We start from the raw sequence: 26,726 nt of genomic DNA on the forward strand, positions 1-26,726 counted from the left end.
GAGTCATTTTATGTTAGTTCAGATTGATTGTTCATTGTTCTTCCTCTACTTTGCCTCCTTTATTAAACACCATCAGGTGTGTCAATCAAAGCGGATCCACGGGATTAAATAAGGTCTGATTTGCATCAGCATCAGTTTTTAGTAGATTATGACATCATCTTCTTGAGTCAAATAAATCAGCTGGTTAGTGTTGCTGCAAAACTTCCAACTTGCCTTTGGAGGTAAAAAGTCTTGGACGGAAACGTACTAAAAACAAGAGGCATAGACAGTTTACTGCTCAGATGTACTGTAGCATTGTGTGTGTGTGTGTCTTTATGTGTGTGTGTCTTACCTGCAAGGTTATCAATCTCTTTTTCCTGCAGCAGGCTCACAGCGTCGTCGTCTCCCTCCAGCATTAACTCCGCCTCGGGGTTCTGGGTGACCACTGATTGGCTACGGAAAGTCTTCTTCGACTTCACCCCGTCCTCCTCCTCCTCTGTGCCTGTTTGTTTTGAAGTGAGCATGTGAGGGTTGTGTGTGTGTGTCAAAAGGCAACGAGCAGATTCTGACCCAGTATACAAAGTTAACATTAGTGCACATCACTGACCGTAGTCCTCCAGAGCTTTGAGCGACACGTCAGCGTGAGTGGATCCGAAGGCGTTTCGCACAAATCTCCGTCTCCTCCTCAGGTCGTCCTCCCAGTAGTCTAGACGCCAGAAGTCGTGTAGTTGGCTGGAGACAAATAAGGGGAGGAGCAAAGAGGAGTCATTGACTATGTTTACATGCATTAAATATTCGGTTTTATGCAGTTATTTCAGAAAAGACAACATCAAACTAAGCTGTTTATATGGTTAAAGAAAATGAATATTCCACTAGAATAACAGATATATTGATATCAGAATCTGTTTAATCCCCAATATATCCCCCCAAAAAATAAAATATCGGTTGGGCTCTAGTTTACATGCAGCTGCATATACTCAGATTAACAACCACAGTTTCTCTCTTCTCACAGTATCTTCTTGAAAAGGTCGGAGAAAAGAAATGTGGACTCTTCTTTGGTGCATGTGATGGACTCTGAGGTGAGACTGCAAAATTTGTGGTATTGTGTTTAGTTAACACCTGCACCGGCAAAGACAACATGTACATAGCCTCATTCAGATCCCTTGGCTCGACATTTTCTACAGCTTGAACCTGAAATGCCAATTTAGCGAGCTGGCATTCTTCCTAGAGTATGTATGTTAAAATGCTGCATGCATGCCGCTACATCAGGCCAATCAACCTGCAGTAACCTCCTAAATATCGATGCACGTTGCCTCCACTGCCACGACAGCGCTGCACACATTTTCTTTTCAAAATAAAAGCCACAAAATGCCGTAACAGCTGTTCAGTGTTCGATATTGTGAAAAATATTGCATATGATGGCAAATATTACGTTATTTGATCATTCTGTATCTAATACCAGCCCAAGCCTAACTGAGACACATATTCTGAAAGCACAGTATGCATGTCTAAAGAAGAAGTTCCTAAATCCTGAATAATACTGGCATATTATTATCCATAATCCAGACTATATAATAAGGACCTCTCTCTAATTCGAAATATTGTTGTGTTCGATAAATTGAACATGGTGTGTGTAAGTAAACATAGTCATTTTAGTGATGTGCATTTTGGGACTTTTCCTTCAGGAGCAGTGAAGTTAAAGGTGAATGAAAGTTGAAATTACATATGACATTTACTCTAAGAAGTTCTAAAACTACTTTCCTAAGTCAAAAGGTTCCTCTTTATTGGGATGAAAGGTAGCTTCTGATCAAAGGAGTGAGTTTAACAACCCTTTTCAATTCTGCAAACACCAACAACTGGCTTTAAGCCGACAGAAAATACATTAAAACGATCTGTGTACCCTTTTCAGCCGAGAGGTTCTCTGAAGAAAACAGATGAAACAGTCAGGCTTAGTCAGGCAGCTGTGATTGACAATAAGAATTATGCTAATGTGAACAAATGTTAAAAATATCACCGGGGGGCCGAGCACTTCAGATGCAATTGAACTTTAATTAGTTTTTCATCTGAGTGCAAGAGGTTTCTATTAACAGCATGCACGTCGCAGTATTCAATTTAATTCATCAGCAGTGACATGAGGAAAACGGGCTTCAGATGTTACGTGTCACATGTCCTCAGATTAAATCACATGTCTGCGCAGTAGCTGCCAGCCTGGAGGCAGATCTGGATAACAAGCAATCATTGATTTAATGGCTGTATGTCAGCGAGCTAAATAAGGGGATGATGTCAGGACGTTTGTGTGTGTGTGATGAGGCTGATGTACAGTAATTCACGTTAAGTCAGACTTCTGATTCTTGAATGAATTCTACATATCATATATATATTCATAATAACATTATATGCAATATGTTACAGCACCATAATGGAAAGAGCTGACTTAATAATCAATGCTCATTCTGATAGAATTTTCTCATGTCATGCAAGAAGTGTGTCAGTGGCTCCTATCGAATGACGCCCTGTGTAATCTAATTTTGTACACAGTTCCTCGGCATCTTCCGCTCACCTCTGTGACATCGTGCCCCACGCGCCGTGCTTATTGGTCAGGATGTTGAGGATCTTCTGTTTCAGCTGGTTAGCGGTCACATGATCTCTGTGCTTAGCGGCACTGATGAGGTGATCGCACATTTTCTCCTCCTCTCTCCGGTCGGCAGCGTACTGGGCACAGTTGGACTGGAGGAGAGCGGGAGGCAAAGAGAGAAACAGGGAGCGGAAAGTTATAAAAATACAAAATTAAAGTACAAGTACTCCAAAAGTGTACATAAGCACAATACTTGAACAAATATACTGAAATAATATTATAATATGTCGGCCGAAGTCGAAGGAAATTTCAGCACAGAAATGTCGTCGTTACATAGTTTGTCCACCAGAAGATGCTGACAATCACGTGTGGATTATCAAAAATGATAATCCAGCACTTCTTAAATCACTTTTGTTTCTTTCTGTTCTAACTTTGTCATAGTGGGTGGCAGTAATGTCACCCTGACGCTGGTTGCCACTCGCAGTAAGACAGAAAAACGATGTAGTAACTAGCTACATGAGAACATAAAATCAGTTTATATCAGTTAAAATGTACTAACTGAAGGTGAATATTTTCCAAAAATCCAGGTATTTGTTGACCACGCAGAACTTTACATTTTAGCCACTTCACATCTATTTACCTGCAGGATTTGACAGTGTCACATGTCACGACACACATCAGCGGTGCTCTGTGTGTTTACCTCAAACTCAGCGTGTTTGTGCACATCCTCCGCTCTCTGTCTGTTCAGGATGAACTCTGCTTCGTTGGCAACACGAACAATATGATCCTTCATGGCGTGGCACAGAAGTCTGGTGGAGGAGGAGGAACATGGAAGTGGAAGAGAGCAACAAACATTACAGACATTAGCAACGCCTCCACCTCCGTCCATGATATTATTGTATGTATGGTAAACTTCATATGTAAAAAGGCGTCATTGCATGTCATCCTCTTCTTTTCTGTATTGCACGTTAAGTTCAATAAACAGTTTGGAGTGAAATAAAACAACATGATTACAGGGAGAGAGAACAGACCAGCCCAAATTAACTGTAAACTTAATTGCACTTTAATGATCCGACCTCCAACTGAACACACATGGCAACGTGCACTTATCCTGGCAAGGTTCTCATTAGGGCTCTATCACAGCCATTAGTAGTGAAGCAGTGATAACAGTGTCTGTTAATGAGTGAATCACAGAGGGTGATAATCAGTCTGCGTGATGGATTACCTTCCCTCGTTGATGAGCTCAATGAAGGCCAGTCCTGCGTTCTTCTGAATGGAGTTTTGCCACTCCTGAGTGTAGAGGACACATCACAGTTAATGTGGTTGGGAGTGTGTGATGGATTATACCTATCACTGTACGTGTCATTTTATACTGGTATAGTTAAATCCTTTCATGCAAGGTGTCCACTCCAGTGGTGTGATATTTTTAACCAGTACCATGTCCCGATCACCAGGTGGCAGATCCCAAAACTCTGGTCTACAACTCCAGTGGATTATTTTCTTTGTATCTCATTATCATTTTGAGATGGGGCATCATAGATTCAAAATGGTGGAGGGAAGAGGAGATGCAGCAAGTACCTCTTGCGGTTAAATCCTTTTATTCTCAGAAAAAAAACAGACAGATAAAAGAAACTATTTTTCAACTAAATAAGAGATGTTTCTAACTTTTTTCTTGGACATTTTTTGTGACTGAAAATACATCTGTCCACTCCACATGGACAGTATACACCAAAGGGTGTCTTCTGCCTGTTTCCGCCTCATTATTTTATGTGTTAATTAATGTCATTTTCATATTCCAAACATTAGATTATATGCTTTGATGCTGTCATGGTTTGTGTTTTTTTGGTTTGTTGATTCCTTTTATTATTCTGTTTTATTATGTAGTTACAGTATGTCCTACTTCCTGCTCACCTGTGTGTTCTGTTTCCCTCCTGTGCTCCTCCCCAGCCTTATTTCCCCCCGACACCTGTCTCACATCAGCAACATTAGCATTGCCCTGTTCCCAGCGTCTCTCCACCTGCACCTCGTCCCCTCGTTAGTTTAGTTTGTATTGAAGTCTGTTCCTGTTCCCTGGTCTGTTTGTTTCTTGTGGCTTTCTGGTTTGTCCTTAGTTTTTGTATTACTTTAGTGTTTTCCTTAGCCTTCCCTTTAGTTAGTTGGATTTTTGGACTTTGGTTATCACTGTCTTTGTGTGTCTTACGTTTGGGTCCTTTCTGTGTAACTGTGACAGATGCATAACGTCCACTAAAGAGGACAGATGTGTTTTCAGTCACAGAAAAAATATGAATAAGACAAATAATATTAAAATTTCTTTTCATTATACTTAAAACAGATTTTTCCTGTCCAGTTTTCTAAGAATGAAAGGCTCTAACAGTTATTCATGAATCAGTCTTTATAACGTTGATGCATGGTGTCCACTGCAGCAGACATTTATATAACTCCTTCAAAATAACATGTATTGAAAGAAAACAAAATAAACGATGAATGTGATGTATTAATTAATGCATATCGTCTGAAAAGATTTTAATAGATCAATAATGAAATAAATAAATAAAACAGTCGGATTGTAGTGTCTGTTTTGGGCTAATCTTATGAATGAAATACCAAAATAAATCAATGTACTTTCTCACAAAAATGCTGTAAATTCAATATTTACATAAAATAGTCCTGCTAATCACTTTGCAACACTGCTCACAATATGCTGATGTACACTGTGTGTGGTTACCGGAGCTAAGTCATAAAATCCCTCATAAATCTCTCTGGTTTCAGAATAGATTTTTTTATTTTCTATTATTCTTTATTGGATCCACATTAGCTTTCAAAAAGTGGTTGATAGTCTGCCCTCAATATGACTAATAAATGCAAACATTGAGATCCGAAAAACAACTCTACATTTAAATCAACAAACAACAGTAGCCCAGTGTATATTGTTGAATCGGTCAGCCCTGGTTGAGATTGCGAGGAAAATAGCGTATTTTGAAAGAAAAATACACAGGAAATCTTCAGTTTTATTATTAATCACCACTGTGAAGGTACACTACCACAAAACTGCTCAAAAAAGGATGGAGAAACATCTAAAGAGCTTTCTAATGAGGATGCATCCGTCTAAGAGGATGTGAGGGTTTTATGTGTTTGTGCATACGAGAGTGGAGACTTCTGAGCAGCATGAGAGTGTTGCTGAAAGCCTCAAAACTATCAGCGCTCCATTAGCTCTTAAGGCTGTTAAGGACACGTGGGAGCATCTCCTGTTACACCCCCCCCCCGATCCAGGGGATCGATATCTGGGCTAGGGTTCGCTCTCCTGGGCCTCTAATGGCAGACGAGGCCGGAGCCACGGGTAATACTATACATGCTGACGAGCAGCCAGCCAGAGGGGAAGGCGAGGCAGTGGAGGGAGGAAAGGGCAGTGTGAAGAGCCGTGGAAGATGAAAGCAGTTGCCCACTGGATCACTCGAGTTAAAATGGACCAGGAGAGCAAAGATGGAGCAGAGGAAAGGAGAGAAAATGCAGGGAGCACGGTGGTAGAGTAAAGAGAAGATAAAGAAGAGCAGGAGGGAAGAGCTGAAGGGTTCGTTCAAGGACAAGAACTCCTACAGAATCCAATAAAGAGGGAATAACTGGGAGAGGAACTTCATCACATGGAAGACAAAGAACACTGGTCACCTTCACCATCTGTAGAGGTAAGTGCCTCATTGTTGTCACTCTGTCTTTTAAGTGTTATTCAGGAAAATAGAGACACTGGATTTGAATCTAAGTCCGAGAAAAGACACCGGAAACAGTCTAAATGAATTAAGCTGTGATGCCTTCATGATCTAAGTTAGTTTTTAAAAGGTAAATCCAGGACGAGAAAAGTTTACGTGCCTCTGATTAACGTAAAGAATGATCTTTGTGTCCTTGATGTTGATTGTGTGATGATGCATATAAGTTGAGATTGTATTACATCCGCAATGCGCTCATGACATGGTCAACCCTGCCTCACAGGGCGGATCAACCACTCAACAGCTTCCTGTCTGCGAGCCACTTTTACAGCAGTTATTAAGGGTCTAAAAGAAAAAACACTTTCAGAATGAGTTAGAAACAGAGGTGGGAAGTAATCAAGTACAAACGCTTTGTGACTGTACTTAAGTAGATTTTTCAGGTATCTGTACTTTTTGCTTTTACAACCAACGTTTGACTTTTTTTCCCCTTACATTATCAAAACATGCTAATTAATTTAGTTTAAATGCATTTAAGGGGAATTATCACAGATTTTTATTTTGCGTCATGTGCGGCGCCTTCCCACCATCGCAAGACTGGTCTCAACCTATCAGTGCATATCACGCACAGCAGACGTAGCAAGGGGGAGAGAAGGCGTGTTAGTGTCTCGTATCTGCAGCCCTCTGCCTGGATTTTCTTATTTACTACATTTTTGCTGTGCTTGGGACGCTTTACTAACTCAAAATGTCGGTATTTGACGTCTTGGGAATGACACTCAACAATCAACTATCTTTCTGGTGCATTATCGGGCTGCTGGGACAAATCCTGTTGATTCAACCTTTGAGTTTAATAGTCTTTGAATTATATAAATACGACATAAGGTTCAGTTAGCTTTGCACAGAAAAGGCTGCTAGAAAGAAGTTGAATCAGTACTTTTTTTACACAAGTATCTGTACTTCTCCTTGAGTAAAGAATGTGTGTACTTTTGCCACCTCTGGTTAGAAATGAGATGACAATGTGGATCTCATGTGTGAGGACAGAGGAGAGAGGTGAGGAGTTACCAACCTGAGAACAGAGCAGCATCACAAGCTCCACAACCGAAGTGCTCGACTTCATACACACCAGACCTGCAGCACAGAGACACACAGCACAGTCAGGAGCCTCTCTTTCATTCTCTCTGACACACACACACACACACACACACACACACACCGCTGCAAGACACCAAAATATCATCAAACAAGACACTGTAGTGTCAGTGTTTTCTGCTATTGTATACAGTCACTGTAGTCAAGTTTATATAAAGCATGCCACAGAAAAGACAGGAACAAACAGCAGAGAGAGAAAGATGAGTAAGGAGAGAGGAGGAGGAGGGGGAGAGAGGGAGAAAGCAGCAGGAAGTGAGGAGAGGGAGAAATCAACATTGAGACAGTGGATCACAAAAACAGGACGCCAGGAAGCAGGTGGGCAGAGGGACAAGTGCATCACATTTAGTACCATCTAGAACAGGAGCACAATTAACGCTCAAACTGAACATAATCTGACTAAAAACATTATCTAGCTAGCTGTTGGAAAATGGTGCAAAATACTGACTTCATACCTGTTTGACGAATGAGTGAAGCAGCCAGCTCAAAGACACTCACTCACTCTCAGCACACACTCACTCATTCACCCGCTCGTTCACGCATTTCCTCTCAGTCCTTCTCGCACACAGACATCGCGGTGAGGGACAGTGATGGGGAGACTCCACAGAGAGACGCCAGTTAGAGAAAAAGGAGCCGTGTACAGCACCTGTACCTTCAATGAGCAGTTCCTGCCCATGGCTACCCAGCAGCGTCCTGGACAGGAAGGGGGCAAAGTCCACAAAGATCTCCCTCAGCAGGGGGGCCACCTTCTCCAGAGCACGCTCCAGCTTGGTGGTGATGCTGAGGAGGGAAATAAGTGAGAGAGAAGTGGGAGAGAAGATAAAATAAGCAACATACAGATGAGGGTAGAAGTGCATGTGGGGTAAAACTCTCAGGGGGGAGAGAGCAAGGAAAACATGCGCGACATGAGGAGCAATAGGTGAGGGAAAGGGAGGCAACAGGACGAATGACGCAGGGGAGGAGAAGGCAAGGCAAGCCGAGAGACGGTAAAGAGAAAGAAATAGAAAAATGGACACAGAAGACACAAAAAACTTACAGAATCAAAGAGGATGTAGTGATGGTTTGGTATGGGAGCACTATGCCTGGGTTAGTAATGCTAAGGAAAGGTTTTAAGAGCTAAATAACTTAGCACTGTGGGATGAGTGAAGCTGGAAGTGCATTAAAAGCTAAACCTGCCAAAAACTGCCCTTATTTCAAACTGCACTGGAGAAAATTGTATATATTGTATCTTGACTTCACTTTTATATTATATTATTATTGTGTGTTAGATCATGTGCAGAGTCATCGTTTTCTAGAAAGAAAGGCAGGAAGAGAACAGCAAAGCAGACTAAACTACTGTATGGAGCCATGATGGCAGCGAATTGCATATTATTGGCCTTAAATGCATGTTATGTCTGACACAGACCTGTGTAACAAGTGTTTACAAACCTTAATTTCGTTTAAACTTGATTAGAGCACCAGATGAGTGACATTTAAAACAAACATTTGAGTTGACTTAAAGGGTAACTCCACCCATTTTACATATTAAAGTGTGTTTACAGGTCTGGGGGAGTACTACAACATATGTAAAAAAAAAAATTAAAAAAAAAAGGTCGTATAAATCCTTTTGTGGCTCCAGAGGAAGCTGCATGTAATATTATAAACTGCCCCTCAGAGGCTATGTTGCATTGTGGGTAATGTAGGCACCAGGTTTTGAAAAAGGAAGAAGAATGCCTGGAATAAAAAATGTTGTATCTCTGGTTCTGGTGTATTGATTTTCACTGTTTGCTTTTGAACTGTCCATAACGAGTCCAACAGTGTTTTCAAAACCTGGTGCCAACATAACGATGTTCCTCTGGAGCCACAAAAGGCTTTAAAGTTCTTTTTTTCCACATATGCAGTAGTACTTCCCAAGACCTGTAAACACACTTTGATGTGTAAAGCTGGTGGAGTTACCCTTTAGGCAAACTGTTGCTACAGGTTATTTGCAAACACAGTTGGACTCAGGTCTGATCTTGAGGTTTTGGGTTAGTGTGAGAAGACGGCCATGCTGGAAGTGATTGTAAATATAAAGTTATGAGCCGCTGGCCTGAAACAAAAAAGATGTCTGTCCTTCCTCCCATGGCATTCTGGGAACATTTAGTAGTGGCTGGGCATAGCAGAGGGTGTGTGGTGGAGGTGGGGCAGAGGAAGAGGAGGAGGAGGAGGAGGAGGAAGAGGAGGAGGAGAGGAAGGAGGAGGAGGAGTGGGGGGGTGCATGGGGACAGGAAGAGTATCTCCTTGCCTAAAACACTGTCCTGCATCTCGGGGAGCTGCCTGGAAGCCTGCCAGAGAGCTAAAAGACTTGAGCTCAGGGGGCGTCTGACCGCTGCGCAGCGCACACTGCGCCACCTCACAATAGGCACTGCAATACAAACCACACACACACATACGAACACACAGACACGCACACTGATTAAGGAGCACACGCAAGCACGCCTCCACTCCTTACATTTAGAAGCACACAACTGCACAGATCATAACATACGGCCTAACATGTCTAAAGAGAGAGTGCATGGAAAGAAATGTTACAGTACAAACTTATATATTAGGCCTTACTGTAATGCTTTGTCCTAATTATTAACAGTGTCATCTTATATCTTATTAGTGACTGTCAGATGCCTACACAAAGTATGGAAACACAACTAAAACACAGATTTAGGTTTATGACAGTTTTATTTACATGTTTTCAAATACGTACTCTGGAATCCTGTAGGTATTGTAATATTCTGCATTATACCGTAAGGGTGACATTAAAACACAGTTGCCATGTCAGGGATGAAGAGCACCATCGTGTAGAGTGAGTGAGATGTGTGGGAGGTATGCGTGCATTTGTGCGTGTCAGTTACCATGGATAAGGTACTTTTACTAGCTTACTAGCCTGACATTTATCAGTTAAGATCAGTTTCATAGAGCAATATCGGAAACAGTATCCTTTTCAGTGCATAAACACGCTAAAAGAGAACGCTCATGCAACGTGCACATTCTCGGTGAACAGTGAACCGAATGTTTCCCTTTTCAACTAACGGACACACTGTTTTGACAGCAGCCAGCATACTGACGTGGCTTTTGGCAATTCAGATGCTGCTATTAGTACTGCTGAAGCCATTTCATATGAATACCGTTATTTGACAAATCAGTCAAATCAGTTTGAAGTGTGGTTGGTCATTCTAACATGTCAGAACACTGATTTGCATTTATATTGCTCCTGACATAAAAAAAAAAATTGTAATGACTAGTGTCAGATTGTCAACTAGGCCTCAAAAAGCATGTAGGTGCACCCCAGATGTTCCCAATTCCTGAGAAAACTTATCTAACCCTGCTGTATAATATCAGTATCGTGACTGTGAGAGGGAACGTCTAGCGAGAATTCGTTGGGAACGATGAGGACCTACGTGAGAAGTGAAAGAGGGACAGGAATGAAGTGGAAAAACGACAGGCACCCAAGAAAAAACAGACAAATCAACGTGAAAACAAAAGCCAAAAGGAGGGAGAAAAAAAAGAAAGAGCGGGAGGAGAGTGAATGGTCGAGGCGATAAAGAGCTTTGTGATGTCGAGAGCTCTGACCTCATGTTCTCCATTGTGTCCTCCGGCATGGGTGCCACCGTCTGCACCGCCGGCAGGTTCTTACTAGTTGCGCCGTTGACAAAGGACGAAGAAGAGGAGGAGGACGAGGAGGCAGAGTCTGTGGCACCTAGACGGCAGGACAGAGTGAGGAAAAATCAGACATGCATTACAGAAACATGAATCAAGCGTGACCTAGACTAGCTTGCGGGATAAAAATAAAGGAAATGTATTAATGTCGCAATCTGCTGCGGCCAAATTCAATTTGGATAGTATTTCACTGGACATGCTGCTGCTTGTCTGCTGGTAATGGCCCCGTTTGTGAAAATAGCTTTGCAATCAATATACAGAATCCATTCCAGGGAACAAATCCCTTCCTTGTCCATTATGCATGTATGATACAGTGCAATATGTGTGAGCCTTGAATACAAATCCACTCTGCTACAATAGATCTGCTGAGTACAGAAACAGCACTGATTTGCATGTCAGCTGATGCGTATTTGATTCTTGTCTTGTTATCCTGTGAATGTGTTCTTATTTAATAGCGTTCCTGGGTCAAAAAATATCAAATACATGCTTATTTCTTCATCTGCATCAAATGTGAGCTGTGGGAAAGGTGCATTGTCCGGCACAGGCGGAATCGACTCAACTTCCTTGATACACTCGGTGTATTTTCCGTTACTGCATTGATCCGGTTTCTGCCCTTGAACCAGGCTAAAAGTAATCATGAAAGGCTCTGCTGGTGCTATTGGTTCAGTTTGTTTCTATTCTAGTTTGTTCTGGCTGTCAAAGGACAGCAGAGGAAAGCATCAAAGAGTTTCTGTAAAAAGAGAAGAATTCCAGCCCTGCCTCATCGAGCAGCTTTTGAATCGCTGGAGGCCTTTCAACACCTTCGTCATACTGCAGGTGTCTGTCTGCTGCCTCTCCTTAAACACACACTGAATAGATGCAGAGCTAAAATGTATCAGGGCAAAAATATCCAAAGGAATCGGTTTGGGAATGAAATTATTAGCGTGAAGTGTGAAGACGGTTTTAAAAGTGTACTATCTCTCACCTGTGGTGTTGATCATGCTCTTGGGTGTTGCTGTCGCAGCAGCAAAGATGTTGGGTGTGCTGCCGGCAGTGGCTGCTCCGCTCGTAGTGGGTGTGCCCACCGTGTTGACTGACAGACTGCCAGGCGGCGGCTTTTTCACAGGAACCACAACGCTCCTGTAAGCGATGGGAGACAAAGGCATCAGACAAACGTGTACACACACATGATTCTTTATTGAACGCTCCTCAGTGATATCTTGGCTCAGTGTGTTGGTCAGTGCGAGAACATCTGAGAGGATGAACGTACAGTAGACTTCAGTAGAGCATGTTGACTCTAACAATACAGAGAGCAACTTCAAGTGTTTCACAGCTGTTAAACCTTTTGGTGTCAGTTGGGGAAACTCTGTTAAATGTTGCACTGTGCAACACTATCGCTGTATGTGCACAAAGGCTATGGGTCAGTTTATAACTGGTGTTAAGGTTTTAGACTGGTATCATTACTCTAAACTGTAAATACAATGTTTTATAAGACATGTCATTAAAGCATAGTTATAAATATGAAGCACAATGAAGTTTATTTAATTGCCTAAAATGCCAACATGCAAAGATCTAAGTTAAATTAAGGGATGGTGAGCGTTCAGATCTCAAAAGCATAGTAATAAAGCAGTGACTGTTTAGAAAAACTGTTTGAAAACACTCTTTGTGTTTTGTTTTTGCCATTAATTTCTATGGGCGGATGGATCAGATTTATCAAGCCAGTCTGCATGGGTCAGACAGACTGATACATCGGGTAGACATCTTGGGGATTGATATAGAGCCATCCATGATTCATTATGCATATCCTCTTCAATCAATAACTCAGCTCTCAAGGACTGCCACAGGGCAGGATCAAGGAGACTAAGTGATGCACGGGAGAAAGAAGCAGGTCATCACTCAGCGGAGAGTCTACATGTTAAGAGTCTGGAGAGGAGAGCCTCGGCTCAGACTTTGTTTACGTCCTGGCACATCCAATAAGTTTATAATTTAGCAAACATATTTATTTCCCTCTCAGACTTTCGACGAAAATGGGAAAGAATGTTATAAACTGCGGCTCAGTAATGTTTTATAATCATGGTATCAGTGGCACTAAAAACAAATAAAGCTTTTAGGTGTTTATATTGACTTCTCAATCACTTGGTGCACAGTAAATATAAGAAACTGCTAACAAGCCATTGTGCTGAATTCCAATTTTTATGCTTCTCTTATCTGCATAATTGGAGTTTAATTACCAAAAAAACAAACTACAAAAACACATTGTGACTGCTGGCAAGTGAAGCACATTATGTTTGCTTGTAAATCCTGTAAATGTTACCATCCAAAGAGCTTTGTTATATATGACAAATAGCAGTGTACTCTTCTGCAGCAGTAGCTAGAAAAATACTCTATGTCTTTCTGTCTCTTGTAGGTCAAACACTAACTGGGACTGACCTGTCGAAGGAGTGGAACTGCATGGGCAGCATCGGGTGCGTCTTCAGGGCAGGGTCTGGGTGATAGGGCGTCGGCCCAGACTCCTGTCCCATCTCCCCACCGTCGAGTGGAGCCGCCACGAGGCTCTTCAGGATCTCCTGCATTTCAGAGTATAAAAAAAACATCAGGTGACTGCAGCACTCAAGCTGCTGAGGCTGTGAGGCGTTTAAGGGCTTGACTAATTCTTGGTTATTATTCAACTTCTTAAAAGGGACCATGAAATTATACATTTTGTTTTCAATGTAGGGTTTGCAAAACACATTTTCCAGCAGTGAATGGATTTAATGAGTTAGAAAAGTGTGCAGGCTTTAAAGATACAGGACCTAATTCAACCTCACTAGAAGGAGCTTATGTGGAAAGATCTTGACCCGTTCACAGCCAACAATACAGATGTGGTTGTTAACCAGGTGCAGGGATTCACAGGGCCTCAATAGTGTAGAGTCTCTTTGTAGGCCTGTCATGATAACTTTCTTTTGTTGGACGATATACCAATGATACAATGGTAACATGAAAGCATAATAATGTAATTACATCCTTTTAAAGAGCAATTAACTTTTAATTCTTAAGACTCAGATGATGGAATTGTCTGCAGAGAATGTGAGAGTGACAGCAGACGGGAGGGAAAGACTGAGGGTCGATTGTTCACTAAATAATTGATCACGGATGGCGTCGTTCTCAAGGATGGATTAAAAAAAGTATAAAATGCTTAAACTGGTGGCCAAATATACTAAGGTGATTGTTAATAAAACTGAGATATACACTGTACAACAAATTGATAACATTTTTATCCTCACAGGCCTCTCTCTATGACTAGAAATACATTCACGTATTAAAAGACTTCAAACTGGATTTAGAAAGTAATCCAATCACTAGTAGTCACAAGCAGCCAGGTCGGGATGGGGGGTCACAACGACCCACCTTGACATTGATGCCTTTGTTTGTTTGGCTGATGCTGGAGATAGACGAAGGTGGGCCTTGGTTGGAGTTGGAGGTGGAGCCGGGGTTGTGGGGAGAATCCAGAAGACTCTCCTGTGACCTTCTAACGTCCGACAGGCTACACAACAGATCTGTGCCTCCTCCCCCACCTCCTCCCATGTCTCTGTCTCTGTCTCTGTCTGTCTCTCTCCCCACCAGGCCGAGGCCGAGCCCCAGGCCCATCTCCGAGCCGTTCAGGGACCCGGCCACGTGGCCTTCCTCTCCGATGCCTGAGTCTGTGTGGGGGAGGCCGGCTCGGGGGGAGTCGTCCACTGGGGTGGGGGTCTGCTTATCGCGGTCGGAGAAGGCTGAGGATGGGTGTTCTGGAGGGAAAAACAACGGATGCAGTGTGGTTTTAGGATGATCAACAGTGATGTAACTACAACATAAGGATGATTTATTTTTGTATAAAGCATCGGCAAGAAATTCCACAACACATTGTCTGCTATAACATCTTTTCAGATGTTTCCTCATGCTTGTAAGCTTTTATTTCCCTGTCAACTAATTCCTTCTTTCTGCCTTCGTCTGTCTTCTTCCTCTAATTATCTCACATTCTTGACAAAGGTATTGTTGTTTGCCTGAGGCCTGTATTCACTATGTCAGCGCTACAATGATGACTCACCACTGCCTCATCCAGGATTACACTCTCATATTGAGGATATTGCAACAGGAGAAAAACAAGAATCACCTGTACTGGTTGGAGAGTTGATCTCATGGCGGATGCTTCTCCCTGATAGGCTGGTGGACCTGCCAATCTCCCGCTGGGGCTCCAAAATGTCACGGTACTTAGACACCATGAGGACTGAGATAAAGTAGACGACTGCCAGCGCCAGAAACTGAGCCTGCTTACTGTCATCCTACAGCAAAATAACATACAAATTAATTCAGTAAAAACACTCTTTGCACTCGTTCCCATTCACATACTGTATATACTAAAAACACACACACACGTGCTTACCACATCTCTGAAAACTACAGCTCGAAGACGATTGATGTCTACATCCTGCAGGAGTCTGTCTGGATCCTGCTATATATGGAAAGCAGAAATGTGCTGTGTCATACATATGCATGTTTCTGTGTCAGATTTTGAGAGTTGTCTGCGGGCTGTGCTTTTGACACATGCGTGTTTGTTTGTGTGTGGTACCTTGCTGGTGGTGGAGGCACTATGGAGGCTGTCCTGTGACTTGCTGCTGGTTAAGGAGGACTTGCAGCTCCGATCTCTCTGCCTCTGTCTGCACTCCAGGCAGTTCCTCACAGCCACGCAGCATACTGATGGACACAGAGAGAGGGAGATCAAAACACGTAAGTATTATGTACTGAAAGGGGCTTTGTTTCTTTTTACATAGATTAAAAAAAGAAGAAAAAAAAGAAAAGAAGGCTGAAGTGGGTAGAAATCCTGCATACTGTTAATTGGTGCCTGTTTTTTTGGCTTCTTTGATTCACTATAGATGCACAGATTAGTTTTGAGAGTATGTACAGTCCCTTCAAGACCAATAACCAAAATATGAACATGCAATATAAATGAATTATACAAAGTCCTGTCATATACTGGCGAGCCTGAACAGGATAAGCAGGTTTGCAAATGCAAAGATGGAATAGAAATCAAAAGATGCAACAATTGACGACTGTCAGTGGTGGAAACGACTGAAATTATGTACGTGTACAGTTACATTACTAATATATTACTCAATTACAAACACAATATACAGTAGCGGTGATTACCGTTGGAATATTTATCACTTATTTTAATAAGAAATTAACGCTTACAGCAGTTTTAATTCAGATTCAGCACTAAGTTATGATTTTAAAAGTAACTGTGCAGGTTAAATGGTGTAATGCATAGTTATGTAAAATTACAGACTTGAAAAAAATACTTTTAATTATAGCAATTTGAGTAGATGTACTAGACGGGCACTGATGTCTTGTCTTTCCTCCTTATAAAGACAGGTGAGACTGCAGTTTTTTGGATAACTAACGACTCGACTTGACTTGACACAACACCTGACATTGCTTGCCCGGGAAAAAACCACTTGGGACTTACTTAAGACTCTGACTACATAATATGAGTCACATGTCTGGATGATTGACAGAAAGTTAACCTACAACATTTTTTTTGTCATTTATTCAGCAAAAATGGCAAATTCTTCATTTCCATCAGCATTCCTGTGTTTAAATATGAAACGCTGCTGCTTTTCTCTGGTTTATATCATTGGACTTTGTATATCTTTGGGTTTAAATGAAAAAAAAAAAAAGCTGTCAAACTGCAAACGACTGAATACATCAAACGAGCACACACCCAGGCGGAGGCACTGCCTCATCAACCCGCCCGACGACATGTTCTTCTCCGCTTCGATCTCGCTGAAGTTGAGCGAGCTGGCAAACACCAGTACGTCCACCATGGCCATGAGGCGAGACAGGAAGGTCACCGCCGTCTCTGAGGACATGCCCTGTGTCGCCTCGATGTTCTCCAACTCCGTCTGGGAATGATGGGAAAAATACACACACGCTCGCAGGTTATTCAGTGAAAATTTGCATGTGGACACAAAGAACTGGATGCTCTCTCACTGTTTTTTTAGAAAGGTCCAGAAATACAGCTCTATTCATTTTATAAACAATAGAAGTAACTAGGGCTGGGCGATATGGCCATAAAATAATATTGCAATATTCTTTGGCTACGTTACATTTTGAAATCTTCTTAAAAGAACTTCATAAATGCCAGAACTGGGAGATTATATCCAATATCACAACAATTTTTGACCCAATACCTCAATATTGATATTGCAACTATTGGTACTTCCACAAAATATTAACAAAGAGAGATTTTGGATAAATAATAATACCACTAATACTAGAACAAGCAGAATAGTCTGGTAAGTTTAGAAAAGGACATCACTTTACTGTAATATAGCCCTTAAAACCAGGCAAAGACAACACTTATGCCATATCATGATACAGCCAAAATAAAAGGTATATAGACTCATATCATGATAACAATATACAGTATTAATGATATATTGCCCAGCCCTATAAGTAACCTATGAAAAAGGTATGCAGCTGTGTATAACATGAGCATGACCGCAACAGTCATGGCTGGTTGTACCAACAAACAGGAGAAGCAACCTTCGTGTATCATGCTGGTCACGTGAAATACATACTTATGATGAGATCTGGCAACATGAGGTGTTCTACACAACACAGAGGAGGTACAGCCTGATGACACACAGGTAATGGGAACAGTGGGAGTGTGACAGTAGCTGTGTGGCCTATTAGCAATAACAGTAGCAGTGTACAGCTAGCCTGTGATATATTTCGTAGAAAATTAAACCAAGTCCCCTTTTGTTCACAAAAAAACTGAGTATTTCTTTACAAATTTTCAGTTTATCTGTATTGAAAATAAATCTGCAGGCAGCATAGCAGGGGTTGTCTCTGCTTCAGTAAGCAGGATGTGCAGGGCTGTGGAGAGTCGACAGAGTGCAAGGCTCGTCGGAGCGAGTGAGCACGGACATTTGGGGGAAGAACAGACACACAAGGTGAGGACAGAAGGGCTTGGGTTGGTGCTCTTAGCTCTTCTGGTGATGGTGGGAGCCTCAGGCTCTTTACGCACCTCTCCCCCTGCGCCTCCTCCCCCAGGAACAGGGGTCACCTCCTCTCCCTTTGACCCCCTCTGGGGTCCGGCTCCTCCTGCCTTCTTTAGTGTTGATACAAATGGGACAGGCTTAGCAGATGCAACCCCCAAGGATTTTTGGAAAACTCTCATGCTTTTACTGTCATAAAATATACGATTTTCACCTCTAAATGTAACTTCTCACTCTAATTTCTCTCGTAAATCCTCCTCCTGACCTCTATTTTAATCCCCCTTATTCGTATAATATTCTGAAAGTGTTAGAATATTATACAACGTGTATCTAGTTCAATATATCTAGTCCTAATAACTGTAAGAACTAGATACACTGTGGCAGAGAGATTAATGCATACTCACAGTAGATACAAACAGTATAAGGGGGAGTATTGATTAGCAGCAAAGGAGCACAACAAATAGAAACACTATGGATGTCAAGACAAGCAAGGTTAAGTGTCAGTCACAATGGCAAATAAACCAGAACAAAGGATTAGTAGAATAGAAAGAGAGGAAGAAACTGCAACTTACAGCGTTGGCACTACTCTTAGAACTCTGCACATGCAAAAAAACAGACAAAAACAGAGACGGAAAAGACAAGAAAATACACAGAATACACAAAACACAGAGAGGAAAAAAAAAAAAAAGGAAGATGATTAAAATAAATAGATCATCAAACTATCAAATTAAATAGATTGTTAATTAAAAGGATTAGAACAAATATTAAATAAAGGTTAAAATACTGTGCAAAGAAGTGTTAGATTGACAGTTAAATATATGGAGATACAGATGAGAGGAATCCAGAAAATGTTCTTGAAATTTTAATCAGTTTACCCAGTTGTTTTTTTTTTTTAAATTCAAGGCCAAACTAAACAGAACTTTTGCAAGTATAACCTTCAGACATTAAGAATTATGATGTCATTTTTGATCTATCATGATTTTATAGGTTCAAAAAAACCTATTCAATCATGCAAAATCAATGCTGCACCGAGCATGAGGGGGAAATCAAAGTCTGTGTAACAACAAGCCTGCAAAGCAGCTGTTGACCTGCAGGTTTCCCTCCTACCACAGAGGGGCAGAGTAGAGCCACTTACAGAAGGGGAGGTGGCAGCAGACAGAAGAGGCAGGATGCCTCCACAGGCGATGATGATGTTGTCCACCATCTGAGAAATGAGGTGGATCGTGTTGTGGACGAAGATGATGTTCTCGTTGCTGTTCACAAAGTCCATCACTGATTTGGTGGAGTGGCTGAAATGGAAGATCGGAGTTGGAATGAAGATGGAAAAACACAGTTTTTAATATCGGAGAAATCACATTTCAATTATCTTCAGTCTAATCTAGTATCAGCTTATAGCAGAAAAGATGAGGCAATTAGAATTACAAAGAAGAAAGTTGTGTGTCTCATCATCAGAATTAAATGTATAAAAATGATCAACTAGAGTCACACAAACACCCCGACTCACCTCCTCCACACGTGCACGTCAGTCTCCAGGGCGAACAGCAGGTCAGTGAGCAGCCTCTGGTGCATCGGAGACCACTTGAATTCTGGGATACGGAACATGGTCGTGCGTGGGCCGGGGCTGAACTGCCGGCGCTGCTCCTCCGTCATGGGCATGCCCCTGAAACCCAGATCTACACGTAGGTCCCGCTCCAGCTGGGCTGCAGTGCGACCGTGCAGGGCCTGCAACATGGTGGAGGGGGGGGGAGGTTGGGTCAGCCAGCAGAGTACATTTTGTACTAGTGTCATATGAAACTTGGCATACATACAGTTCTGAAATGTAATTTCATTAGAGGGACCACAGAAAACTCTCTGGGATTTGTTTATTCAGACAAACTGTCCCCAGGTCAGGTCAGCGGCTGACAGGTCAGGCTGTGTTTGTACGAGGCAGCTTCTCCACTGATGTCAAACATGTTTTCTTACATTTGGAAAACAAGATCTGTAGGCCAGGCCATCTCAGAAGCACATTTTACCATTTACTATACAGTAAGTACTTGAGACTTTACTTTGCTTGAGTATTTCCATTTTTTGATACTTCATACTTCTATTCCACTACATCTCAGACTTTTTGCTTCGCTACATTTACTTGAAAGCTTTAGTTGATCGTTATTTTGCAGAGAAGGACAATCAATACAAAACATCATCAGCATTAGTTTGGATACCTTCATCATTTGGCAAATGTCCGTCAATACACAACTTGTACGCTGCGCAACTGCCCTGTGTTAGTGTAATTAGTGTTACTGTTTCTCAGATCAGTGTCTGCTCGTGCTTGTCTTAACTCTTATCTGACCTTGCTTATGTCTGTTTGAGCGAAGCTGGACATGTGTGTGTTTGCTTGTTGTTGTGTTGTTTGTCTTTGCGTCGCTGCAGTGTGAATCGCTCTGCTTTTATTGCTGCCCGTGTCTTTGTCCTGATTTTAGTTTAACTGACAAACCTTACATCGTGATTGTTATTTTGAAGTTGTTACTTGATTTTAGTTTGCCAACGCCAGGGACTACGGATGAAAACTAGTCTTTCGGTAATGTTTATTGTAATTTTCATTTATATGCACTGACCCTGAGAAATACACTGGATAAATAAATAAAATAAATAAAATAAACAGATAATTGGTGATTCATTATTTGTTAAGCAACCCAGTGGTATATTAAGTAATTAAAATCTGCTCAGCTACAACATGAATGCACGCTTAATTAAGAAATGAACCATTCTGCAAAATGAATGAATTTCACTTTTGGTTCTTAAAGTCTGGATATTCTGATGTGGTTACTTTTTTACTCAAGTAAGGTTTTGAATGCAGGACTTTAGGAGTCTTTCTACACTGTAGTATTGCTACTTTTCACAAGTAAAATATATGAGTACTTCTTCCACCACTGGCTAACTATCATGTGTCTTTATAAATTCTGAGAACGAAGTATAGGAAAATAAATGATTCCACTCTCTAAAATACAGTATGAATTGCAGCCGCATGAGACCATTACAGTATGTACAAGTACACGATTAGCACACCTGAGTGGTCGCAGTGGTCTGGATCTTCTTTGTGTCCTTGTCTTTCCCATCATCCGACCTCTCTGTATCAGAGGTGGTGCTGGCTGTGTCTCCTCCAGTCTTCAGCCCTGCAGCCTCTCCCTCTGCCCCCGATGTGCCCTCTCCCTCTGGGAAGTCTGGTCTCGAGGCTCCCTGGATCTGGGTTTGGCTCTCAGCCTCAGCGATGGAGCTGATGTCGGCGAGAGGGCTCTGGATCTTGAAGGGCCCGTCCTCTGGAAGCTCCCCAGAAGTGTGGCTCTGGGTCTGTGTTAAATCAGAGCCGCAGCTCGTCATGTGGGCCAGCAGGCTGAGGTCATCACTGGCGCTGGTGGTGGAGTGAGCTGGGACGGGGCCGGATGGAGTGGGCTGGTCTGGGCTCGGCAGTACGAGGGGGTCTGTGGCTGCCAGAGCTGGAAGCAGCTTCTCGTCAACCTGGAAGTGATAATTTGGTGTAATGAAAACATAAAAGAACATTCAGAGAAGTCTGCAGCAACAAGAGAAAGTCTCAGAAGTGTTAGAGATGTAACAGTGACTGAATCGTGGTGCAATATTTTAGGTCAGCAGGGGAACATTTTTAATAATCTTCAGCAAACATCCCACCTTGCTGAAGAGAAATCCGTTGTTGCTCGGGACGCTGTCCTTCTCGTCAGCCAACGTGATAAGCGGGCCCATGTTTCCATCGTCCTCCAGGGTGACTCCTGAAAGCCCCAGGCTTGACCCCATCCCGACCCCTGAGACTGGCGTGTCATCTTTAGGCGCCAGATTCCCATTTAGGTTTTGAACTACGGTGCAGTAAGCACTGTCCAGGAGAGAATCCACCTCCACCAGAGGTCCGTTCTCTATCCCACCCCCACCTCCACCACCTACACCTCCACTAAGGCCTTCTGGAGACAAGTCCAAGTCATCCAACTTAACTTCTGTGGCCTCCACCTTCTCTGCTTTAATATCTACCAGCAGATCGTGGACCTCCACCCTCACCCCCGGAGCGGCGTTCTGCTCCCCGGGCGTCAGGGCCTCTCCGTTGGGTCTCTTCACGGCACCTTCAGCGAGGAGGTTGCGCGAGTCTCCGCCGGCGCCCTCGCTGTACTCGGCCTCGCTCTCAGGTGTCTGCGTCTGCGAGTTGTCGTCAATCTCCAGGTTGCCGTTGACGACAGGGGCGGGCGTGGCAGAAAGCCCAGAGATGGTGGACACTGAGCCTTTCTTCCCCTTCTTCATGTTTTCCTCCTCCTGCCGCTGGTACTCTTCATACATCTTAGCCAGGTACTCTTTATGGGCTTCGTAGGTTACCTGTGACAGATGGCCGGGATTTTAATTAGTGACGTGATCAGAACAACAGCACTGACAAGAGTTAACCTTCACATCAGGAACTTCTTCACTAGGTAGTCCTTATGGGGCTCATGGATCATCAGTACCAAATGCCAAATGGATAAAACTGGGACACCAGCCTAACGGGGCTATTAGACCCTCATCCATAATGTCCCCTCGCTTTATCACTGCCATGAGAAAATGGGTGAGTTAAACTTCCACCAGTGAGCAGAGAGGCGATCAGAATCGAAAATGGTATCGATAGAAATATGTGAGTCATATGTCAGCATGGTGCTGTATCCGGGCGCCGCAGGTCACTGAAAAAAGAACTACGATCAATTCAGGAGTTTTAAGCCTTTTAGAATCACATCACTTCTTTGTGTTCATTTTTGGTGCGAAGGATTTTAAATAAAGTGATCGCTCCTAGTTCACTTATAAATCAAAAATAGATATTTTTCCTCTTCATTGTAGTGCTACTTATCCATCTGGTTTGTTTGGGTGTAAGTTCAAGAATTTTGGAGAGATTTCTGCCTTCTTTTAAAAATAACGAAGCTAGATGGCAGCGGGGCACGGTGCTCCAACCACCGAAAAATATTTGAAAAACTTTCCAGAAATCATGACCTGGTTACTCAAAATAACCCACAGACCTTGTTGTGAGCAGTCTCATGTATAAGCTATTTTCTTTCAAACCCGCCAACCATATCAGCACGCAGAAGGAAGCGTGCATCTACTAATAGACAAGAGGCTCACGCTCATGACAGCACATTACTGGCGTCCTCCTCGGCTGAGCTGTAAGATTGGCAATCTCAGTTAGCTTAGTTACCTCGCCTTTCGTCCATGAGTAGATGCATGCTTCCTTCTGTGCCATGATACAGTTGGCAGGTGTAGTTCGGAATAAAGAAAATAGTTCCTCCATGAAAGTGCTCACAACAAGTTCTGTGGATTATCTTGAGCAACCAGGTCATGATTTCTGGAGAGAGGCACTGCTGTCGAGTTTTCAAGTGTACCTAGTAGCACAGTGCCTGTATATATGCTACCTAGGATTTTTAGAGGACTGTGTTGTCTGACATAGTTGACCCTCCTGTTTTTTTCTTGTTTGTTTGTCTCACAAGTGTAATTATTGTGTAAATGCTGATAACACTGAAATACAATAAAAAAAACAGTTGCATCTTTTGGCGCTTTGAGCACCATAAGCCGAGTGCCATCTAGCTCCATTACAGTCGGGGGGAAGGCAGACATCTCTTCAGCAGATATCTTCAAAATTCAGCAACTCACACCAAAACAATCTAGACGGACACATAGCACTACAGATGAGAGGGAAGATATGTATTTTTTATTTTAGGGTGAACTTTAACAAACCTGTATCAGTCAGTTCTCAAATTCATGAAATAAGACTACATGTAAAAGTCCACCCCCACACCAGACGTTACCCGCTAATGCTACAGTGTATGATCAATTTATCTGTGATCATCAGTTATTGTTAATCCTACCTCCCTACCTTCCCTGTCTACTTCTACTTTGACAAGATCTACTGATATCCATAATTTCCCTTCTCACAGTGAGATTGATTGCAAAAATGCGAGAATCTGGCCTTAAAAATGTAAAATTCAATATGGCTGCATGGCAATCTAGTCTATTAAGGCTCCTTCTGATGGGAAAATTGGTATTTGTATCTCTTCATTAATGAATTTCTTCATGTATGATTGTTGTAAGTGCAGAAAGATGGGATGAATTATAATCTTTCATTGTCAATTGATCCAGGAGTCTGAGAGAAACATAGCGCCAAACAGAAAGTTAAAACCAGTAAAGTGCAACATACTGTACACAAGCTACTAATTAACAATGTGATTAAGACAAGTGTGTATCCCGCTCTCACCTTGGAGTGTGCGATGGACAGGGTATCAACCCAGACCCTCCACCCTCCCCATTCGTATTTGATAGCATGGTAGAGCAGGATCCTAAAGATGTTGTACACCATCTCGGTGATTTTCTGCTCCTCTGGGTTCTTGGGGTTGATGTATCCGAGGGAGAACATCCAGTCCTGCCACACAGAGCACTGCAGCAGGCAGCTGGTACACAACACAAACCATGCATGTGAGTTGGGCTGCTGCACGCGCTTGATTTTAAAACACCACAATTGTAAGAAGCAAATGACGTGTAGTCGAGTAAATGAGAGTGTGGTCATTTAGGTGCTCTTACCGCCGGTTTTCGCGGCTGTTACTGAAGAGTTTTATCATGTCGGAAAGAAAGAGTCTCCTGACTTCCATCAGCTCGGCACTGGGAGAAGAGTTCTTCAGCAGTGTGGCCACTACCTTTAAAATCACTGGAAGGGAGGAAAAAAACAGATCAGTGATGGGCAGAGGAGGGAGAGAGAGCGATAAATGTGAGGGACAGGAGAGTGCGAGGTAGATCAATAAGGGGGAGATGGCAGCAGCAGCGTCGGCGTCTGAAAACAGGCTTTGTTGTTTGTTTACTCGCATTAAAACAACACTGCATTATTGGCAGACCAAAGAACATAGAGCGACAGACAGATCATTCAAGCTGCAGCGGTTTCTTTTTGTTCTTACTGGGATTCTGGATCTTGACGGTGGAGTCGGGCTCAGGGTGGGGCTTGTGAACCACCTGAGTGCAGACCTGCTCCGTCAGAATCTGCACAGACAGACGGACAGAAGATGAATGGCCGCTGATTAAATGCCCCGACGATCACAACTCAAAACAGACAGAAAGGGCATCCCTTCACGAAGACCGCCAAACAATTACTCACCTCATACAGAGTGTTGTAGGTGGTGATGGAGACGGTGTTGGTGTGCATCATCAGCCTCTCCCCCAGCAGTGTGAACAGGCTGTGAGTGTGCATGATCTCCACCTTCCTCCTGCAGGAAAACACACACACAGACAGATTGCCACTCATGAGAGAATTTATGACAGTCGGAACTGACATTGATTGTCACCGGCCTGACGATGATCCGATATTGGCAGGCGGCACCATGTGGCCCTGTCAGCTTTGACGGGAGCAGCGAGGACAAGAGACGAATACCAACAAGAGAAATTAACAAGAGGCATTAACGGAGCGCTGCAGGAGTCGCTGGGGCAACGTTCATGCGGCTGCAAATGATTAAGATTGGCTATTAACCTTGCCGGTGGGCGAAAATTGTGTCTCTAAGAGGCTTTTAAGTTGAGAGGTTCAGAAATAAGGGTTGACTAACTTTTGAGTGATTTTTTTTTAACTGAATTACATGAATAATGCTCAAAGCATATTCCTGAGTATAAGCAGGTCATTGGAAACGAGAAAAGCAGCAAAGTTTGCACAATATCTTAATTCTAACCAAATAATTCAGCTCTCATCATGTTTTTAATTAATTTTTCAGTCAGTTAGTCAATCAGTCAATTTTACTTCCTTTTAATACAGTATAATTACATTTTACAGAGCGTGTGAATTGTTTTGGACAAACCCACTTGTCTATTTGAACAAATTAAATAAAAAAGGGCGAACAGAAAATATATTACTGAGAGCATGAAGGCACATTTTACATGGAAATTAAGGCATTAAGCATACGAATCTTGCCCATAATAAGATGTCACAATGACTGAGATTAAAATACATTAAATCAGATGTCGAAGTAACTTCAAGACCTCCATCAGTTGGAGGTTGGAAGTGTCACGTTTGCGTCTTTGTCATTCGTCATTTTGTATCTCCCATTTTTTTTTGGTAATTATATCCTCACTTTCTACTTCCCCCCTCTGTTTTCCCGCTCTTTTTGCTCCTCACCTGTGTTCCATCAGTTAATCGTCACCTGTGTATTTAAGCTTGTGTTTTCTCTCTTTGTTGGTTGGTCTGTCTTGCCCCTGTGTTTCCTGTCCCCCAGTCCTCTGTACTACTTGTTCCCACCTGTGTTGTTGCTTTGTTGCTGGGTTTTGATTCCCTGCCTTTGCTTTTTGGACTTTTCTTTGCCTGCCTTTCTTGTTTGCATTTCATTTTTTGGATTTCATATTTTTGTAATTGGACTTCCAGCTTCATTAAAGCTCACTTTTGTCTTCAATCTCCCTCTCTCTGCACTTTGGTCCTCACCATTCTGCTACTGTGACAGGTGGACTGTTGTATCGATAGCACCTCATCCACAACAGCTGGTTCTGTTCACTAAGTGATGCCCTGATTCATTCTGCTTTCAATCAGCATGTGAGAACAAGGGGCTAAATGTAAACTGTACATGCATATAGTGTACACATGCAAAGCAACAATTCTAATAAAAATACTGCAGGAAATATGATTCATTACGATTATCTCAACAACCA

At 42.5% G+C, this 26,726-nt stretch overlaps 1 protein-coding gene across 15 annotated transcripts in view; it reads right to left on the reverse strand.

The window, feature by feature from the left end:
- nbeaa (neurobeachin a) overlaps positions 1-26,726 on the reverse strand; it is a 108,245-nt gene that overhangs the window by 11,277 nt on the left and 70,242 nt on the right. For 2 of the 15 annotated variants that reach the window (XM_084374284.1, XM_084374283.1), the window contains exons 18-42: positions 25,198-25,306; positions 25,001-25,082; positions 24,633-24,756; positions 24,310-24,502; positions 21,729-22,415; positions 21,111-21,560; positions 19,570-19,787; positions 19,201-19,354; positions 18,638-18,661; positions 18,095-18,178; positions 16,787-16,967; positions 15,635-15,759; positions 15,449-15,517; positions 15,179-15,347; positions 14,434-14,813; positions 13,477-13,613; positions 12,032-12,186; positions 10,981-11,107; positions 8,048-8,175; positions 7,316-7,377; positions 3,780-3,844; positions 3,255-3,363; positions 2,540-2,706; positions 587-711; positions 332-481 (exon numbers count right to left, since the gene is read on the reverse strand). In XM_084374284.1, coding sequence (XP_084230410.1) covers positions 332-481; positions 587-711; positions 2,540-2,706; positions 3,255-3,363; positions 3,780-3,844; positions 7,316-7,377; positions 8,048-8,175; positions 10,981-11,107; positions 12,032-12,186; positions 13,477-13,613; positions 14,434-14,813; positions 15,179-15,347; positions 15,449-15,517; positions 15,635-15,759; positions 16,787-16,967; positions 18,095-18,178; positions 18,638-18,661; positions 19,201-19,354; positions 19,570-19,787; positions 21,111-21,560; positions 21,729-22,415; positions 24,310-24,502; positions 24,633-24,756; positions 25,001-25,082; positions 25,198-25,306 — 4,274 coding nt within the window. Of the gene's footprint in view, positions 1-331; positions 482-586; positions 712-2,539; positions 2,707-3,254; positions 3,364-3,779; positions 3,845-7,315; positions 7,378-8,041; positions 8,176-9,658; positions 9,779-10,980; positions 11,108-12,031; positions 12,187-13,476; positions 13,614-14,433; positions 14,814-15,178; positions 15,348-15,448; positions 15,518-15,634; positions 15,760-16,786; positions 16,968-18,094; positions 18,179-18,637; positions 18,662-19,200; positions 19,355-19,569; positions 19,788-21,110; positions 21,561-21,728; positions 22,416-24,309; positions 24,503-24,632; positions 24,757-25,000; positions 25,083-25,197; positions 25,307-26,726 lie in introns of all 15 variants that reach the window. The other 13 variants (XM_084374277.1, XM_084374275.1, XM_084374281.1 and 10 more) reach the window with 12 other exon arrangements.

The sequence above is a fragment of the Pagrus pagrus genome (genome assembly GCF_965226575.1).
Source record: "Pagrus pagrus genome assembly, chromosome: 14".
Lineage (NCBI taxonomy): Eukaryota > Metazoa > Chordata > Actinopteri > Spariformes > Sparidae > Pagrus > Pagrus pagrus.